Here is a 20891-nt window from a genome sequence, read left to right as displayed (position 1 = left end):
AGTATAGATCTTATTCAGTATGGTTCCTTTCTTTCAGTGATCAAATTCCCTATGTTTCTGCCTGCTTTTAGTCACTTTTCAGTGTCTTTGAGTAATTTTTATTTTGTCCAGAGTTAATCATCGTTATCTATGGGCAAGTTAGTCCAATACAAGATAGTTCATCTTTACTGGAACCAGAGCTCAATGAATTTTATTTTTAGGCATTAGGAATATAAAATTTTTGTAAACTTTTTCAATAAAAAATGTGAAAGTTAAGTATCATAGTAACTTTAATACATTGTGAGAAGTATTACAGAAATGAAAGGAATTAAATGCAAACTGAAAACATTAAAAATCCGAATTTACAGGTAAAAAGAAAGATAAACATACAAATGCAGCCAGAAAAAAATTTTAAAAGACATATAAATGGACCTGTCAGGAGATTAAGGGCAGAATGCAATTATGTATTACTCAAGCAGCAGTCTTAAATAAGAATATATATTCAGGTACCGGAAGGACTTCGGTTGTAAAATCAGATCTTCATCCATTGTCTTTTGGAAGTGTTTTTCCATTTGGCCTGAAAAGTTGTATTTTCTTTTTTTTAACCAAGCATTTCTGACCTTTATTATTTCTTAGAGAATAAAATGACAATCTAACCTCCCTTCTGCTTTTATTTTTTTCTTCTCCTTTGTTTTAGTTGTTTGCCTAATTGGCCTTAAAAGAGGTAAGAGTGAAGAGACTCGAGCCATCTCTGGAAAATACCTTTCCCCCATTCCATTGGAAGCTACCCTCTGGAGCACCAGATTTGACCATATATGTTCTGAGGACTCACTATGAACAAAGAAGTCTCCCAGGTAGGAATTGTAGCTCTGTTTTTAAAGAGCTTTGTTTCTGCAAAAGTATGGTGTGAAAATGATTACTTGTTGACTCTTATTTTTTACGGGAATATGTCTTTGATCTGAGAAGCTTCAAGGTTATTCTAAAATATGCACTGACATTCCTAAATGAAAATGTTAGAAAAGTTATAGATTATACTTTGTAAACCACTGTAATGCACATTGAAATTAATACTGGTTCAGATCAGTATCTTACTATGAAACCCTCAAGTCCTTACTGAATTAAAAATGGCAGCACACACTACTATATATAAAATAGATAACTAATAAGAACCTGCTGTATTGCACAGGGAACTCTACTCAATACTCTGTAATGGCCTATATGGGAAAAGAATCTAAAAAAAAAAAAGAATGTATATATGTATATGTATAACTGATTCACTTTGCTGTACACCTAAAACTAACACAACATGGTAAATCAACTATATTCCAATAAAAAAATTTTTTAAATGGCAGGGGAAAAACTATACTGAACCATCCCCAGATTTGGTCTATACATTTCTTTTTTTTTTTTTAACATCTTTATTGGAGTATAATTGCTTTACAATGGTGTGTTAGTTTCTGCTTTATAACAGAGTGATTCAGCTATACATATACATATATCCCCATATCTCCATTTCTATTATAATCCAGTCATTAAATCTATTTACATCTAGTGTCCATTCCGTACATTTGAGCAGTTTTACATTGTTGTTTTCTAAGAGTTTGTGAGCTAACTGAAGGAATAGAACTAGTGTATCCATGAACATGACAATGGTCATAGCAGCCTATAGTGAGAAAAATAAACATGCACCAAGCCGAGACTAGAAAGTTGAAGAGTAATCAGAAACTGGTAAACAAGTAAGGGGAAGACTTCCAGCAGGAAGTTTTAATTGAATTATAACATATGTAAATAAAAATCATAGATTTTAAGGGTATAACTCTTTTAATTAATTAGTTTTATTTTGGGCTGTGTTGGGTCTTCGTTGCTGCGTGCAGGCTTTCTCTAGTTGCAGGGAGCGGGGGCTACTCTTTGTTATGGTGCACGTGCTTCTCATCGCGGTGGCTTCTCTTGTTGTGGAGTGCCGGCTCTAGGTGTGTGGGCTTCAGTAGTTGTGGCACAAGGGCTCAGTAGTTGTGGCTCACAAGCTCTAGAGTGCAGGCTCAGTCGTTGTGGCACATGGGCTTAGTTGCTCCGTGGCATGTGGGATCTTCCCGGACCAGGGCTCGAACCCGTGTCCACTGCATTGGCAGACAGAGATTCTTAACCACTGTGCCATCAGGGAAGCCCTAAGGGTATAACTCTTGAGTTATCATGTACTGAATGTATTTGTGTAAATGCCATCCAGGTTAAGAAGTAGAACAATATCAGTATCCCAGTAAACCCCCCCTCATCTCTGACTCATTGCACAGCTGACCCATGCAGCTCTATTATTTTGGTATTACTGCCACCTTATAACTTTAGAGGTCAAATTTCAATATGATTTTTTTTCTTTTGTTGGTTTATATGTGTACATTTAACTCTGTATTTTAAAGTGAGTTTCTGAAATGTTCGAGAGAAATTGAACCACTTCTGATCAGGGGCTTAATTCTTTATTTTAGATATTGGAGTAATTTTATATAGTAAATGTGGTTATTTGGTTTTGGATAATCATCTGTGGATTATCTATGTCTAATGTTGATCTTCAGTCTCGTCTGGCCCCCGCTTTAGCTGTTTCTCTGCTCATTAGTATCTGAATCTGTGAAAGAGGATGAAGTTCGTGGAAAAAGACAGAGATTGACATTTTTGTCACTTAATTTTTGTCTCTATGACCATCATTTTCTTTTTTTAAGGCTGTTGCCTTTTTGCTAGATTACTGTAAACTGTTCTCCTGTGCACATGCAAGTAAATATCAAATACTTATTTTGTTGTTTATAGTTAAAGATAGCTATAGTCAGGAAGACTGATTTTAATCATTTTTTTAATACCAACATACTTTTCACGTTAGAACAATGTAGAACTGATTTTTGGAAGACATGTACAGTATATCTACAATTACCCAATGTCATTTTAAAATAACTGGAATCATCTAGCTTTGTAGATTTACAAGGAAATGTTGAGGATATTTTTGCCAAACGGTTTTAATACAATAGCTGCCATAAACATGTTTCATATGCTGACTATTTTTCCTAAATAGGAGTATTTTAACAAGGCAAATGCATATATGTGTATTTCTTATCTTAAAATATTAAATTTTAAATAAAGTCAATATGAGGAATTTAAACTTTGGGGTTTAAAACTTATTTGGTTTTCTTCTTCTTCCTATATATTTGCTAATAGAAAACAAAGAATACTTTTTGACCCTTTTTCCAAATTATTCTTTCCATTTAGAAAAAAATAATGCAGAAAAAGGAAGCATTGTCTCTTGATCTGTAGAATAAACTTTTAGCAGTAAACATAAATTTATTAAATACATTGTTTCAAATATTATATACTTTTAGAAGTTAAGTTGCCAAGTCCTTGATAATGTCTTTATTATTAGTGTAATAAATTTAAAAGAGTTTGCACAAAATTTTCTTTTACAAAAAGCACTTTAAAAAATCTCATATTTTATAGAATCAATAAAATAAGATAAAATGGCGTCTATTTTTAAGAACTCATTGCTTTGAATCTGTTTCTTTGCCTTTGCTTTTTATTCCTGGCCATAACAGTTAAGATATGGGCATGTTTATGGCAGAGGCTTACGTGGCAGGGACTCTTCTCTGGGCCAGGGATAACCACGATCTGAGTTTTGGTTCCTGCTTTGTGGGTTCAGAGAGAATTTTTGTTTCCAGATGTTTAAGGAAATCCTTGTTCAGTCATTAGCTTTAAAATATGTTTTTTGGGTTTCCCTGGTGGTGCACTGGTTAAGAATCCGCCTGCCAATACAGGGCACACGGGTTCGAGCCCTGGTCCAGGAAGATTCCACATGCTGCGGAGCAACTAAGCCCGTGCGCCACAACTACTGAGCCTATGCTCTAGAGCCCGTGAGCCACAACTATTGGGGCCCACGCGCCTAGAGCCCGTGCTCCGCAACAAGAGAAGCCACCACAGTGAGGGGCCTGCGCACCACAACGAAGAGCAGCCCCCGCTTACCGCAACTAGAGAAAGCCCGCGCACAGTAACAAAGACCCAACACAGCCAAAAATAAATAAATAAATAAATAAATAAATAAATAATAAAATAAAATATTTAAAAAAATAAAATATCTGTTTTTTAACAAAAAAATTGGAGGCATACAAAGAAACAAAAAAAGTATGGCCCATACACAGGAAAAATAGCAGTCAGTAGAAACTGTCTTAAGAAGCCCAGATGTTGTACTTAGTAAACAAAGAAGAAATAGTAGATAAGTTGGATTTCATCAAAATTAAGAACTCTTGTTCATCAGAAGTTACTATAAAGAAAGTGAAAAGATAATCCACAGAATGGGAGAAAATATTTGCAAATCATATATCTGATAAGGATCTAGACATGAATATAAAGAACTCTTATGACTTACCAATAAAAAGACAACCCAGTTTAAAAATGGGCAAAGGACCTGAATAGGCATTTCTCCAGAGATATACAAATGGCCAAAAAGGACATGAAAAGATGCTCAAAGTCATTGGTAATTAGGGAAATGTAAATCAAAACCACAATGAGATACCATTTCACACCCACTAAGATGGCTATAATTAAAGTAAAATCAAAAAAACAGAAAATATCAATTTTTGGTGAGGATGTGGAAAAATTGGAACACTTGTACATATGATGGTGAGAATTTAAGATGGTACGGCCACTGTGGAAGACAGTTTGGCAGTTCCTCAAAAATTTAGAGAGTTACAATATGACCTAGTAGTTTCGTACCCAAGAGAATTGAAAACAAGTTCACACAAAAATTTGCACATAAATGTTCATAGCAGCATTGTTGTTAAATAGCCCCAGTAATGGGAAACCTAAGTGGCCATCATTTGATGAATACATAAGCAAAATGTGGTATATCCAAACAATGGGAAATTATTTAACCATAAAAAGGGCAATAGAAATCCTAAAGTCCCCATCCTTTCTTATCACATGAGAAAGAATTCAATTGTCACTGAAGTGAAAAGACAAAATTGAAAACTTCTTTTTAGAGAACCCTAGGTATCTGAGGACTCCAGTTTGAGAAACATCCTTTATGGCAGTTACCCAGTGCAGGAGCTCTTTATTTGTCACGATTTTTCCTGTGTGATATTATCAACTTGGGGAGGTTTAACTCTCAGAGTGTCCCTCTCACGTCTGTGCTTCTCCGTGCTAATTGCTTGCTAGCATTTTCAAGTATATTATTAGAGTTGTTTATTAACTAATTTGTTACTTATTTTTCAAATGATGCAGTCCTCAGCTAAATCTGGGAGGTGAGTGACATATTTCTTATGTAGAAATCTATAATTCAACTGAAATATAAAGCACTGACCTATTTCTTCAGCCCAACCTATTTAGTTTAGTCTGGTCCATTTGAACAGAGGTAGATGTGGTTTCTAGTTCCAAAAACTGCTCTCTAGAGAGTGCATGAGATTGTGTATAACTTAGCAACTCTTTTTAAATCAACAGCATACTTTTACTTAGAAACCTAACCTCTTTTTTTTAAAGGTGATATGTAAATTGGCTTCCTGAAACCAACATTTCTTTTCTTAATGAACCTTGTTTAAGTTCCCTTACTGCCAAATATAAAGCCATTCCCCAAATAGAACAGCTGTAAAATTTTCACTCATCAGAGGTTTTGCATTCCACTATCTGTTTATTGTGTTTTGTAAATAGAAAGCAGGTAATACCAGAATCATATCATCAGCAAATTGTTGGTGACTTCCTCATAGCTTCTTACTATTGGCTCTTATTTTGGTAAACCAGATATTGAATTGCTGTTGAATTGTTGTCTGATGTCTCCTCAACCCCAGAATTTCAGATAAATTTAGCAGATGTCAGTCTCCAGCCAGTAGTCTGACTTAGCATAGTCTGGGGAATCTCAATTGAAATCCAGATTTATTTGTTGCTCAAAATTATCCAAACTGTGAGATTGTATTGCTTATGTTTACAGTTGTGTAAATGCAACATATTTTTGTGTCTCTATTGTACTGTGAAATATAGTAGGAGGTTTCTCCAAAATAGATCTTAACCTTTTCAGAATTAGAAGAGATGTTCTCAAATTTCTAGACCAAGAAGGTGGTTGTTGTTGTTGTTTTTTTCCATTGAAAACACTAGAACAAGGATTTCAAGAAAGCTCAATTTCTCAATTATAGAAAAGAATTCCAAAACATTATGAAAGATTCCAGAAAATATTTAATTATAAAAATCTTAAATATTCTTTAAAAAATATAAATGTCATATTAGTAAAATAACTTAATCACTTAATTTATCACCTATTTTAGCTTCTATATCTTTTAGACATTATGTTACATATTGGATATACAATAAAAAGATCTAGTAATTGTTTTTGAGTTCACAATCTAGAAGAGGAGACAAACAAGAGAATTATAATTTTATAGCATATTATCATAAGAAATATATGCCCAGCAGTATTTTGAGAGCCAATAGAATTCAGATGGGTAAATTCTTAGATAGGTATAACCTGGTGTCTTAGGAGGCAGGGAAGACTGGCAGCTAAGTAAAGCTGAGCATTAAGTAGGAGTTAGTTAACTCTTTTCTTTTGGATTTTAGTGAACTCTAAAGTCTTATCTTTCATTTTCTTTCCTGTTCATCATTTTCTTCTGTCTTTTATTTCTACTTTTGTTGAAAAATTTAGCATTGATGCTTCTTCTTATTATGAATTTATCACATAATTTTATTTTTTGTTTTAATAAACTTTGAAATATATTTATATTTTATTTCTAAGTAAAGATAAAATTAAGTGGCTTCTTTACTTCTGTGGTATCTGGTTAATCTCATTTATGTTTCTGTGACTCTCCATAGGAGAAGAAAGTAGCAGTCTTACTCATTATAGTAATATATCACTTAGCTGATTTTTCTAGTTTTATATTTGAGAATGGATGCTAACAAAGCCATTGTCGGGTCTTTCAACATCTTTTTGGTTGTGGTGGCAAGTCTGGCATATTGACCTTTGCGTTGAGGCTGTCCACCTTAAATTGTAATTATTTTCCTTGTCATATAGAGCCTTCCTCTCCCTCCGACAAGAGGTTTAATAAATGTTTTTCTATGATGACATTAATCCATAGTGCAGTTCATCTCATTTATGTATCATTAATAGAAATCTGGAACTTAAAAGGCCATCATGTTTTATACATGGTGAATTTGAGGTGACGTGGGATATCCAAATGGAAATGTCCATTTGGCAGCCAGAAACTTATTTAGATACCAAATTACTGAGGTCAGAAAGATTGTGCTTATCGTTCATGGAGGAAGTCTTAGAATGAAAATCAGACCTTGTCATTCTTCTGTTCGTAATCCTCCAGGGATTGGCTAATTCACTCAGAGTAAAGCTAAAGTCTTTAAACTGGTTTCAGCCAAGACCTTACATGATGCAGCCTTATCGCCTGCTCCTCACTCCCCAGTTTTACCCACACTGATCTCTTTCATGTTTCTCAAAAAGCGTAGTTATGCTCCGCCCCTCAGGCTGTATGGCCCTTCCTCTGCCAGGAGCACTCTTCTTCCAGACGTCATTCTCTCTCCCTCACCTCCTTCAAGTCTTTGCTCACGTCTCACCTTCTCAGTGAGGCCCTTCCTAACTACTTCACTTAAAACTGCTGCCCCTCTCCTTCCATAAAACTAAGACTTGTTTTTGCCTTGTTTTCCTCCATAATACTTATCACCTTCTAATATACTCTATACTTTACTTTTTAATTTTGCTTCTCTCTCCCTCACAATAGAATGAAACTCTATGAGGACAGTGATTTTTTTATAAGTTTCATGCACAGTTGTACTCCCACTACCTAGAACAGAAGCTGGCATATAGTAGGAGCTCAATAAATACTTTTTGCTGAGTTAACTTGGGCTACCCACATTGAGGTCAATTTAAAGTTTCTGACTAATGTTTACCTTTGCTGCGAAGATGGGATAGTATCAAGGATTTTATTTTTAAAGTCTTTCCTTAGTGTTGAAACTAAAATTAACATATATAATCCATATGTGTATATAGGGACTGTATGTAGTATATAATATATATAGTCTGTTTATATATTGTTTATATAGGTTGGGCTAAACTTGATTGGACAAACATTTAATCACTCATTCACCAAATTCTATAATGGACACACAATAGATGGGAACTGATGCAAACATTGTATATTATGTTGAATGTTATCCTGTGGGCAGTGAGGATTTAGGGAAGGGTTTTAAGCAAGAAATTGACATGATCAAACTTATGTTTTTGATAGCCTACTTTGGTGGCTCAGGGAGACCACCATAAATGCTATGATGTTTCTAATAGTTCAGGAACAGGTGAGAGGAGACTAAGAAAGGGGTGGATTTGGGAAATATTTAGGAAATAAAAATGGACACATCTTACTGTTTGCTTGCATGTGGGGTACGAGAGAAGAGGCTAGAATGACTTGTGTACCAACTGAGAGAAAAAAAATTGCGTGAGGAGGAGATGTTAAGTTCATTTGGAAAGATGAACTTGAAGTGCCTATGTGACCTCTGCGTAGAGTTATCTGGCAAGGAGTGGGGTTATGGGTCTGAGACCCAGGAGATCTGGGCTAGAGATGGAGATTCAGGGTAATTGGTTTAGAGATTTTTTTTTTTTTTTGAAACCATGTTGAGTGAGTGATATCACCCCAGAATAATGTATAGTATGAGGGGAAAGGAGGCGTAGGACATTAGAACCATGAGGAAATCTAACCCCGAAGAACTGGGCAAAAAGTACTGAGAATAAGGAAAGTAGAAAACCACACTAATTCTACTAATCTCTCCGGCTGTGGCTTAAACATCACTTCTTCAGAGAAACCTCAGTTGATCGCCCAATTAAAATTAGGTCTCCTCTATTGTTTTTCTCTATGAACCCTATTCATTTCCTTTATGATTTTACCACTATAAGAAAATTACGTATTAATTTTGTGTTTTATTTGTTTATGTCTCCCACTCCGCGAGGGCAGGAACCTCTATTTTGCGGTCCACGATTTGCTCAGCTCCTAGCACAGTGCCTGAGACATGACAGATGCTTGATTTATTTGTTAAGTAAATGAAGGAAGCATAGGATCACAGAAGTCAATGGATGACAATATTTCCAGAAGGAAACAGTTTCAGATGCTGCTCCAAGCAGTCCAATAAAATAATAGTAATAAGTTAGCATTTATTGAGCATTAATGAGTGAAGGAATGAAAAGTGTCCATTGTATTTATCGATGAGGAAGTACGGGATGAGTTATCCACTGAGTGAACACTACTCCCCTCATGGAGCTCTTAGTCTAAAGGGGAGATAATAACAATAACCAACATTCTCTAAGAACCTACAGTGCACTCTTTACATGCACTGTTCATTCAGTCCTCACAACAAATCTAAAGGTAGGTAAGTATAGTTATTATCCTTGTGTTACAGATGAAGAAATAGGAGATTTAAGGAGGTTAAGCACTTTGCCCAGGAACAGGCAGGTAATGATTAAGCAGGGCCTTTCTGACCCTAACGCCCATCCTTTTAACCACCATGCTGCAGTAGGGAAATCAAGCTGATTCCTTATCAGGGAAGTGATATCTTGAAAATGCCATTTGAGCAGGAATGGTTTTGCTGCTGTTTATAGGACACATTAGAAGTGAGAGTGACTGGAATTGAGAAACAAGATAGAAGGATCTTGCAGGAATCTAGAATGAGGTATTTGCTTCCAAATAGGGATCATAACTGTATCTGAGAATGAAGAAGGAGGGGACACTGTAAGATCTCCTGTTAATGAAGAATTGACAGGACGTGGATACCGATACAAAATGAGGAGTAAAAGAGAAGAGTAAAAAATAATTACAAGATTGCAATCCTAGGAGTTGGAAATTTTCATGACCTGCACGTCTAATATGGAGAAATTAGAAATGTGCCTTTTTGGTTACATGGAATGATAAAGTCATGATTAGAGTTCTAGGTATTATTTTTATATTGAAAAGGGGATATGACAGTCTTTGGTACTGAGAAAGAGCTGGAGACAGAGGAAGTTTTAGGACTAGAGAAAAATGATTTATTCCAACATATTAATTAAAGTCATGTGAGAAATTCTTATGGATCTCAACTGTACAAGCATGGCTGCTAACATGCACCGCTGTATTTATTTAATAATTTTAGAATTTAAGGAGTTAAAGGTTTTTCCCATTTAACAAGAATTTCCTCTCCTTTTACGAGGGTAGATGGAATGGAAGAGAATGAGAGGTATGTTGTTTGACATTAGTAAAATCTAAGTGGTAGTGATGAGTATAAGGCCAGAGATAAGATTCCGAGTTTCGTTAGAGATTCTGTAGAGAATAGTGGTTGATAGGGGCAGATCAGAAGGGATCTTTAAGTGCAGTCACTGACTGGCACAACATGTAAGAGAGAGACCTGGCTGGCATGCTAGGGGAAATGACTTTGTGTTCTCTGGCATCTATAACAAGATCCTAACGTAGACTAAACATTTGATCTTTGTCGCCTGACTGCGTAAGCAAAAGGTTAGGAGTATGGAATTCGAAGTTGGTAAGTACAATACAAAATCCAAATCTAGTTCATCGCTTTAATTTTAATCATATATGTATTATTTCTTTTCCTATCAATATAAAATCCCAAACCTTATGAGTAAAAGTTGTTTTAAGTCCTTTTCAAAATAATCTAAAATAAATAAATATAAAAAAGAATCTATCTGACTCTCAGTTACACAGTTTTTACACTTACATATGAAGTGGTTTTTTCTCTTTAAAAAAATCTCATTGTCTATTTAATTATTCTAACAATATTTTCATCCTAATTGATCTCTATGGTTTTATGAAGGATGATTAATTTTATTTTACAGGTATAGTAGAAAAGAAAGTGTGGAAACACTAAATAGCTGATGACTCATGTGCTTTTATATAAATGTGGATGCTTTTATGATGGCTGTAATTATTCATTGAGAAACCACAGTGTTTAGATATATTCTAAGGGAGCTTCCTATTCCCATAGAGTTGGAAAGTTCATTAGGGCAGATTTCTTATTGTTTTCCTTCCTTTTTAGGTGTGAAGTTTTTCAACATGAGTGGCCTTGGGGACAGTTCATCTGACCCTGCTAACCCAGACTCACATAAGAGAAAAGGATCGCCATGTGACACACTGGCATCAAGGTAGGAACACTCTTTTTCTTAGTCTGTTTCTGGCAGAGCTGCTTTATCATTTTCATTGTCACTTTAGAGCTTTTGCTTCATCTACTCCAAGTTTACCAGCCTTCTCTGAGTCCCTCATACTTACCATGTTCTCTTCCTTCCCCAGGGCCTTTACACATGCTGCTCCCTCATCCAGCTTGCTCCCTCTAAATTTCCTGTAGTCAACACCTATGCATTCTCCAAATACCAGTGTAGTCATTACTTTCTATTTATTTATTTATTTATTTATTTATGGCTGCATTGGGTCTTTATTGCTGCATGCAGGCTCTCTCTAGTTGCAGTGAGCGAGGGCTACTCTTTGTAGCGGTGCACAGGCTTCTCATTGTGGTGGCTTCCCTTGTTGCGGAGCATGGGCTCTAGGCGCGCAGGCTTCAGTAGTTGTAGCACGCGGGCTCAGTAGTTGTGGCTCGCGGGCTCTAGAGTGTAGGCTCAGTAGTTGTGGCTCACGGGCTTAGTTGCTCCGTGGCACATGGGATCTTCCCGGACCGGGGCTCGAGCCCCTGTTCCCTGCATTGGCAGGGGATTCTTAACCACTGTGCCACCAGGGAAGCCCTAGTCATTACTTTCTTAAAAGGAGCCTTCTCTTCCTTCCATTAACTATTAGGTCAAGTCTCCCCCATTTGTATCTATTTCACATGTATTTTTATAGCTATAATCCGTAATTTCAGGTTTTTATTAGTTTTTGTGCTTATGTCATGAGTTCCCTGGCTTCTCTACTACAGGCTAAGCTGCCATTTGGTAAGAACTTTGTCCTTACTCACCATTTTATCCCTAGTTCCTAGCACAATGTGTAACATATATAGTAAGGACACAGAAAATATTTGTCAAATGAATAAATGAATCCATTGTACATCTTTGACTGCTATTTCAGTATATTATGGTATTAGTGGAACAAAGAAAAAAATTTTTAATATCAGGGCTTTAAAGAGTGAATATTTGTGGAATTAAATATTTGTGTGTTAATAAGGAATGTGGTCATCAAATAGGCAAAAGAGAATTATTGCTAAGGAGACTAATAAATGCCAGATAGAGAAGGAACCTCAATCAGATCAAAACAGCAGCTTTCCTACCTGAGAGAAGAGTGGGGATTTTATTCCATTCACCTTCAAGGATCTGGAGCAAGGTTTCTCAGCCTCCACACTGTTGACATTGTGGGCAAGATAATTCTGTGCTGTGGGAAGCTATCCTGTATATTGTAGGATGTTTGGTAGGATCCCTGGCTTCTACACACTAGATGCCAAATAGCATCTTTATATCAGTTATGATAAGCAAAATGTCCTACCAGTTGTGATAACCAAAAATGTCAAATATCCCTGGGGACAGGGAAAGCAATATGGCCCCCAGCTGATAATCATTGATGTAGAGCATAAAACGGCAGAAGACTCTTCTGTCATTGGATTACATGCTTTTTCTCATGGGGGGACAAAGAAAGAAGTTTTACAGGAGAGTGCCAGGGCTTCAGGTTGGGGAAAGAAAAGTGACTACTTCTCTTAATCAGTTCAGAGAACTGTTACTGAGCGATGGTAACCTAAGTACTCATAATCATAGGTAAGTGTCCAGAAGCTAGGAGGAATGCTGATATCAAGATGCAATTCAGTTTGTGTTGTCAGAGTTAATGTTCTTGTCTACTTCTATATATGTCAGTCCTTCTTAATTTAAGAATAAATAGATAAAACTATTGTATTTTACTTTAAATTTTTATTTGGGGAAAATTTTTTAACCTATAAAAGAATAGAGACTAGGAAACGATGTATACCCACCACATATAAACCACGTATATGCAGTTTTGTTTAAATAAAAGTAGTAAGATGATTAATGACAAAATTGATTTGTCTCTAATTCTTTCAATCTGTTTTTACTGATTATGCATATATAAGTATCTGTGAACAAATATAGAATGTTTATTAAATTTATATATTACATAATACTATGTGTATTTCTCTACAGTATACTTTTCAGCATGGATCTTTAGACATAAAGATGACTAAATTTATTCAGTTCTGTTATTAACTTTTGATAAATATTGTATTACACGAATATGCCATATTTGAGAAATCTGTTTCCCTACGGATAGACATTTCCTATGGGTAAACAACCATTTTGTTACAAATTTTCATTCTTATAGCCAGCACTACAGTGAACATGAACATCCTCGTACCTCGTAAGAGTTTCTTTAGGATCTGTGTGCATTTTTATGTTAACTGGGTAATTATCACATTGTTCTTTAAATGATAAGCATTGAGAGTTCCTTTTTTCTTGCATTCTCCGCACTTTAACTTTTTGCCAATCTGATGGGTGTGGGGTTATAATTTTAAGTACATTATAAGAATCAAGACTTTATCAGATTTCTAATTATAATTTATTTGAACTCTGGTGTAGTATGCCTGCTTAATTTACAACAAACTTATTTGAAAATTCAGATTTTCTATTTTAAGGAATTATTATTTGGAACATCTAATAATTTCAAATGCAACTAGTATATGTACTGTCTGCTTCTTTTTGATATCTAGTATTTATTTGAAATATTCAATGTATATACATCATTGAGGGAATACATCTGTGATGGCAGTCATTCTCTTTATGTTTTTTAGCCAGAATTGTTTTCTGCACCTTGGTATTTTGTAATATTTGTTTTTTAGATACAATTTTAAATTGTTTTCTAAATCTGGTTTTATATTCTGGATAAAAACAGGAATCTCTGTAAATATATAAATATTAAATACTTGATCAGAGAAGGACATATGGTGGTAGAAAGTACAGTAACTGGATTTCCTTTGTGTGACAGCACTGAAAAGAGGCGCAGGGAGCAAGAAAATAAATATTTAGAAGAGCTAGCCGAGTTATTGTCTGCCAACATCAGTGACATTGACAGCTTGAGTGTAAAACCAGACAAATGCAAGATACTGAAGAAGACAGTCGATCAGATACAGCTAATGAAGAGAATGGAACAAGGTAAAAAAATGAACAAAAAAACCCCTGTGACTGTGTGCTTTGTTACTAAGACATTTACAATATGTGATTTTATTTTTTATCATTAAGAAATTGCATTCAATTTTGTAATTTTATTAAAGGAACATTTTTGTTTAGATGCTATTTATTTTAGAATGTAAATCTGAGACCCTTCTTTTACAACAAAGTGGCTTATTAAGTTATCTTGAGAACTGGTTGCCTTGAAAGGTTATGAGACCCAGTATCATAGGGGATTAAGTCAGGAGATACAAGTTGTGGTATCAGACCTGAGGCTCTGGCATAGGGTTGAAAGACAGCAACTCAGAGGTAGGAATGTCTCTCCATCTGAGTTATAAGTTTGTCTCTGCCTGGGCTCTGGGTGGGGGAAACAGCCTTCTCTGAGAAAACCCTGATTTATTTTTATGGTTCATATTTATACTATTCATATTTACTGGGGACCCAACACCACACAACTCCTGGGTTGCCTACCAGAAACAAAGGCAAAGCACTTTGAAGAAACATAACCACACCTCGCCCTGTCAGATTCCCAAAGAAAAAGTGCTTCTGAGGGAGATTTTATGCTATAAACTTATATAACATAGGAGGAAATAACCTACAGTGAGTAAGAACACAAATAACAAACAGAAGGAATAGACCCCAGGGAACTTCAGATTAATAGCAGCAATGTAAAAAGACTATGAACAAATAGTATGTTTTAAATGGTTGAGGTGATAGGCTTTTAAGATTTTAGGAGTGGATAGTCTAGTGACAACTCATTTAGCAGACAGGAAAAACTGGTATTGTAGGTCTGCAGAGGGGATAGCCAGCAAGAGGCTGTATGGCACCTTCCCTGCTCAATCTGGAAACTCTGACAGCCTGGCTCATACTCCCTCAGCCGAAAATGGGAGGATTCCTCTGGGGCAATTGAGCAGTCCAAAGGGAAAGACACACAAGCACTGACAGTTGGAATTGATCCCCCAAGTGAAAAAATCAGCTCCTTGCTCTGTCCCCACACTTCACACAACTGCCAGTCAGGATTTTAGTACCTCACTCTTTAATATGAATAAAAATCCAGATATTTGAAGAAAGTCTTTTTATAAAAGAGAATAAATCAAGCAAACAAACAGAATAAGGGGAACTCAGAGGAAGCAGAGACAATGCAGGGAGCAAAAGAAAATGTAAAGCCATCAAACAGTCCCTCAGAGACAAAAAGGAGGATATTTCATCTATGAAACAAGAATAAGATGCTATAAAATGAAACATTGGAACTTAAAATCAGGATAGCTGAAAATAACTTTACCTCATTACCTTATTTTCTCATACTCTCTGCCCCAAGCATTCCAGGAACACTCTGCCTCAGGTATTTGCACTTGCTGTTCTCTCTGTCTGGAATTCTCTTCCCTGGATATACACAAGGCTCACCCCTGCATCCCTTTTATGTGTTGGTTCAAATATTTTTTCTCAATGAACTTGTCCCTCACTAACCTATCTAATACACACATACACACACACCTCTCTACATCTTCTTTGATTTATTTTCCCCACAGTTTTTTTTGTTTTTTTGTTTGTTTGTTTTTTGCGGTACGCGGGCCTCTCACTGTTGTGGCCTCTCTCATTGCGGAGCACAGGCTCTGGACACGCAGGCTCAGTGGCCATGGCTCACGGGCCCAGCCACTCCGCAGTATGTGGGATCTTCCCGGACTGGGGCACGAACCTGCGTCCCCTGCATCAGCAGGCGGACTCTCGACCACTGCGCCACCAGGGAAGCCCGCCCCACAGTATTTTTTTACATCTAACATATTACACATTTTATTTGTTTATTGCCTGCCTACCCCCACTAGAGCTTCATGAGGGCAAGGATTTTTGTTTGTTCACCATTGTATCCTTAATACCTATAGCAGTTCCTGGGTACATAGTAGACTTTCAGTGAATATTTGTTGAATAAAAAGATAAAGCGTTGAAAGATAATTTGAAGAAATCCCATAGAAAGTAAAATAAAAAGACAAACAAAGGAAAACAAGAGAAAGATAGAAATGTATAGGATTAGTTCAGGAGGTATAACACATCATTAGTCCCAGAAAAAAAAAAAACAGACCAAAATTATAAGAAATAATGCAAAGAAACAAAACCCAAAAAATTCTCAGAATTAGGGGATATGGGTTTCCAGATGGAAAGCACACATGTAGTGCACAGCACAATGAATAAAAAAGAAAGAAAAAAACCTCACACCAATGCACAATTTCTAGACACCAGAAAGAAAAAACAAGAGAGAGGAAAAAACAAACACATACTAGATTACTTTCAGGAGGGTCCAGATTTCTAAATAGGAACACTGAAAATGAGTATCCTGGACCTAGAATTCTGTGTTCATCCAAATGAAATATGAATGCAAAATAAAGACATTTTCAGACATCTGAAGCCTCAAGAATGTTGTCTCCTGTGTACTTTTTTTCGGAAATATCTATCAAGACCAAGGTAGTAAACCAAGAAAGAAAGGCATAGGATCTTAACCCAGGGAAACCATGGAATCTTAACAAAAGAAGGTAGAAGGAGACCCAGGGTTACAGTTGAGCAGCAGACTAATGAAGTAGCCAGTCCCAATTGGAGCAGGTGGATAGAGAACTCTAGGAGGAATATTTCCATGGGGAAAAAAATGGAACACATAGAGTATATGATGACTGACCAAATTGAGAGGAGTTTTTTAGTCTGGAGGAGAGTTTAGAGATGAGTCAAACTTCACAGAAAAACTAAAACATGAAATATGAGAATTGTAAATTATAGCACATACCTTGACTCATTTGTGAACTATATTTATATGGCCATAGTAACATAGATATTAAATACTGACTGCTCTAAAAATTATTGTAACTATACTGGGAGAATGGGAAGAGGGGATATGTATGTGTATCTAGATGGTTGATGTAAATAAGTTAAATTCTTACCTTTTATGATGGCACGTTAATAGATTATGTCTAACATGGGCACAGTCAGGATATAGCAAATAAGCATGTTATTGAGAAATACGGAATGTATTAGTTAGGATACAGACAAGGCTACTGTAGCAAGAGACCCAAAGTACAGTGGCTTTAACAAGGTAGTCTAGGCATGTGTCAGAGGTTCAGATTCCTTCCATCTGTTTTGCTGTGCCACTCCTAGGGTATTGCCCTTACCCATGTGGTCAAACATGGCTCACCTGTACATGTTCCTGATGACAGGAAAGGGAGAGAAGAAAGCAGGAAGGCATGTTTCTGTCCCTTTAAGGACAAGACTCTCTCCTTGTGTGTCTCATCTGTTCACATGCCTTAGGCCAGTCATATAGCCACTCCTGCCTTGGGTTTTGCCTAAAATTTTGTTTGTTGTGCTTTTCATTCATAGTTACTTAATGTACTTGGACTTGATGGTTTGTTTTTTTGGAACTGTTTAAGAAACAAAACCTGTCTTAATGTTAGAAACACATGAAATGATGAAGGAAGTACATCTTAGAACTAAATGAGGAACTCCTATACCATAATAATTTAAAAATAAATAACCCAATTAATTAATGGGCAAAGGCTCTGGATAGACATTTCTCTAAAGAAAATACACAAATGACCAATAAGCACATGAAAAACATACTCAGTATTATTAGCCATCAGAAAAATACAAATCAAGACCACAGTGAGAGACCACTTTACACTTGCTGGGGTGGCTACAATCAAAAAGACAGATAGTAACAAGTGTTGGTAAGGATGGGAGAAATTGGAACCCTCATACAGTGCTGGTGAGAGTGTAAAATTATGCATCCACTTTGGAAAACAGCCCAGTAGTTTCTCAAAATATTAAAGATAAAGTTATCATGTGGTCCAGCAAGTCCACTTGCAGGTATATACCCAAGAGAAATGAAAACTTGTACACAAATGTTCATAACAGCATTATTCATAAATAGCCAATAAGTGGAAGCAAACAGTATATCTATCAACTGATCAATGGGTAAATAAAATGAGATACCTATACACTGGAATATTATTTAGCAATAAAAAAGAGTGAAGTACTGTTAAATGCTTCAACATAGATGAATCTTGAAAACATTGCACTAAGCAAAAGAAGCCAGTCACAAAGGACCACATATTATATGATTCCATTCATATAAAATGTCAAAAATAGGCAAATCTATAGAGACAGAAAGTAGATTGGTGGTTGCCTTGGGCTTGGGAGTGTTGGGAAAATGAGGAATGACTGCTAAAGGGTATGGGGTTTCTTTTTGGGTTGATGAAAGTGTTCTAAAATTTATTGTGATGGTGGCTGCACAACTCTGTGAATACACTAAAAACCACTGAATTGTATGTTTTAAATCCATGAATGGTATGCTGTGTGAGTTGTAGCTCAGTAAAGCTGTTATTATAAATACTATATGAGATAACATTTTACACCCATTAGGTTCGCAAAAATTAAAAGCTGTGATGATATCAAGTGTCAGCATACAGAAAAACAATAACCCTTGTATGTTACTGGTGGTACAACCTCTTTGGAGAGTAATTTGTCAAACTTAGTAATGTTGAAAATACACAGACCCTGTGATCCAGCAATTTTACTTCTAATATTTACCCTAAAGAAGCTGTCACAAATGTGCAAAAGAGGAAATACTGAAAATAGTTTATTACAGCATTGTAAGAAGTCAAAAGGTCTACCAGTAGGGGACTAGGAAATCAACTGTGGGTTATTCATACACTATACAGCAGTTCAAATGAGTGTATGTAATTTATATGTATCAGTATAGTTAAATCTCAAACATAATATTGAGTGGAAAAAGTCTATATATTTTTATGTAAACATTAAAACACAAAACAATAATATATTTGTAAAACTCATGCATATGTAGTTGAAGTATAAAAACATGCTTAGAAATGTTTATGCTGACCTCAGAACACTGGTTACTTCTGAAAACGGACAGAGGAGGAATAGTGGTAGAGCTGTAGCTCTATTTGTAGCATTTTATTTATTTAAAAAGGAAAGACGTGAAGCAAATAATGTTAACATCTGTGAAAAATGAATGGTGGCTGTGTGACTGTATGCTATGCCACTTTCTGTATTTTTTGGAATATTTGAAATACTTCATATTTTAAAGTGAAAAAAATGAATCTCTATATTCAGTAATACTGTATTTGCTTTTTGGTGAGCTAATTAGTCTGACAGATTGGAAACTTTTATATAAGTATGCTGCTGCTTTAAGATGATGGATAGACTTTTCAACATCACCACACAAAAGAATTCTAAATCATTTAGCAGTTGCAGTTTTATCAATCAGATCATCATGACATGAAGGTGAAAAGTTAGCTATTTCACGCAGGCTCACAGAATTGTACCTTCACTCTCTCTTCAATGGCAATTAATCAAATCAGAAAAGGAGAAAGATAGAGGAAATAATTATTCTTTTACAATTTACTTATTTCTTAAAAATTTTTGGTGTAGACTTTTTTTTAAAAGGCTGTATATTTTTACACCATTTTTTCCATTTGTTGGAACACTGGACTTGGTAGGTCAGAATTCAAATCCTCCTGCTGCCATTTATTAGTTATATGATTTGGGACACATTATTTAACCTTTGTGAACCTCAATTTCATCATCCATAAAATGAGTATAATTAAGATTAAATGTGAAAGTGCCTACATAATGAATAAATGTTATTTGAATCTGAAATTAGGTGAATTCATGTCTTAATAAACATGCCATTATGGAAATGAGCTCTTTTTGGATGTGTGACTTTTTGCTGTTTTGTTACAGAGAAATCAACAACTGATGATGAAGTACAGAAGTCAGACATCTCATCGAGTAGTCAAGGAGTGATAGAAAAGGAATCCTTGGGACCTCTTCTTTTGGAGGTAGCTGTTCTCATTGACTCAAAAAGTGATCAGAATCTTTTTTCTAGCCAATTTGGTTTTTTTCTTTATCTTCTTTTATGTTTTAACATCCAGTTAATAAATTATAAAACAAAGTAAAGTGTTAAGGAACTTTTAATAATTATTTTATTTTAGAAACTATATTGACCATTGTTACTATTTCAAAATTAAATGTGAATAATGAACATGAGAAATTTTCATAAAGATGCTATCAGAAAACTACTAGAGCTAATCGATAAATTTGGTAAAGTAGCAGGATACAAAATTAATGCAAAGAAATCTCTTGCATTCCTATATACTAATGATGAAAAATCTGAAAGAGAAATTAAGGAAACACTCCCATTTACCACTGCAACAAAAAGAATAAAATATCTAAGAATAAACCTACCTAAGGAGACAAAAGACCTGTATGCAGAAAACTATAAGACACTGATGAAAGGAATTTTAGATAATACAAACAGATGGAGAGATATACCATGTTCTTGGATTGGAAGAATCAACATTGTGAAAATGACTGTACTACCCAAAGCAATCTACAGATTCAGTGCAATCCCTATCAAACTACCAATGGCATTTTTCACAGAACTAGAACAATAAATTTTACAATTTGTGTGGAAACACAAAAGACCCCGAATAGCCAAAGAAATCTTGAGAAAGAAAAACGGAGCTGGAGGAATCAGGCTCCTGGACCTCAGACTATACTACAAAGCTACAGTAATCAAGACAGTATGGTACTGGCACAAAAACAGAAATATAGATCAGTGGAACAGGATAGAAAGCCCAGAGATAAACTCACGCACATATGGTCACCTTACCTTTGATAAAGGAGGCCAGAATATACAGTGGAGAAAAGACAGCCTCTTCAATAAGTGGTGCTGGGAAAACTGGACAGCTCCATGTAAAAGAATGAAATTAGAACA

General features: G+C 35.6%; 1 protein-coding gene across 11 annotated transcripts in view; it reads left to right on the top strand.

Annotated features, from left to right (window-relative positions):
* NCOA1 (nuclear receptor coactivator 1) overlaps positions 1-20891 on the top strand; it is a 264180-nt gene that overhangs the window by 148984 nt on the left and 94305 nt on the right. For 9 of the 11 annotated variants that reach the window (XM_081254783.1, XM_081254773.1, XM_081254777.1 and 6 more), the window contains 4 exons: positions 677-833; positions 11002-11107; positions 13932-14098; positions 19856-19953. In XM_081254783.1, the coding sequence (XP_081110909.1) occupies positions 11019-11107; positions 13932-14098; positions 19856-19953 (354 nt within the window). In that variant the 5' untranslated portion in view covers positions 677-833; positions 11002-11018. The remainder of the gene's footprint in view (positions 1-676; positions 834-11001; positions 11108-13931; positions 14099-19855; positions 19954-20891) is intronic. The other 2 variants (XM_081254782.1, XM_081254781.1) reach the window with 1 other exon arrangement.

Source organism: Mesoplodon bidens (assembly GCF_964165515.1).
Source record: "Mesoplodon bidens genome assembly, chromosome: 14".
Lineage (NCBI taxonomy): Eukaryota > Metazoa > Chordata > Mammalia > Artiodactyla > Ziphiidae > Mesoplodon > Mesoplodon bidens.
Note: the sequence above shows the minus strand (reverse complement) of the source record. Positions and strands in the feature narration are given on the sequence as shown.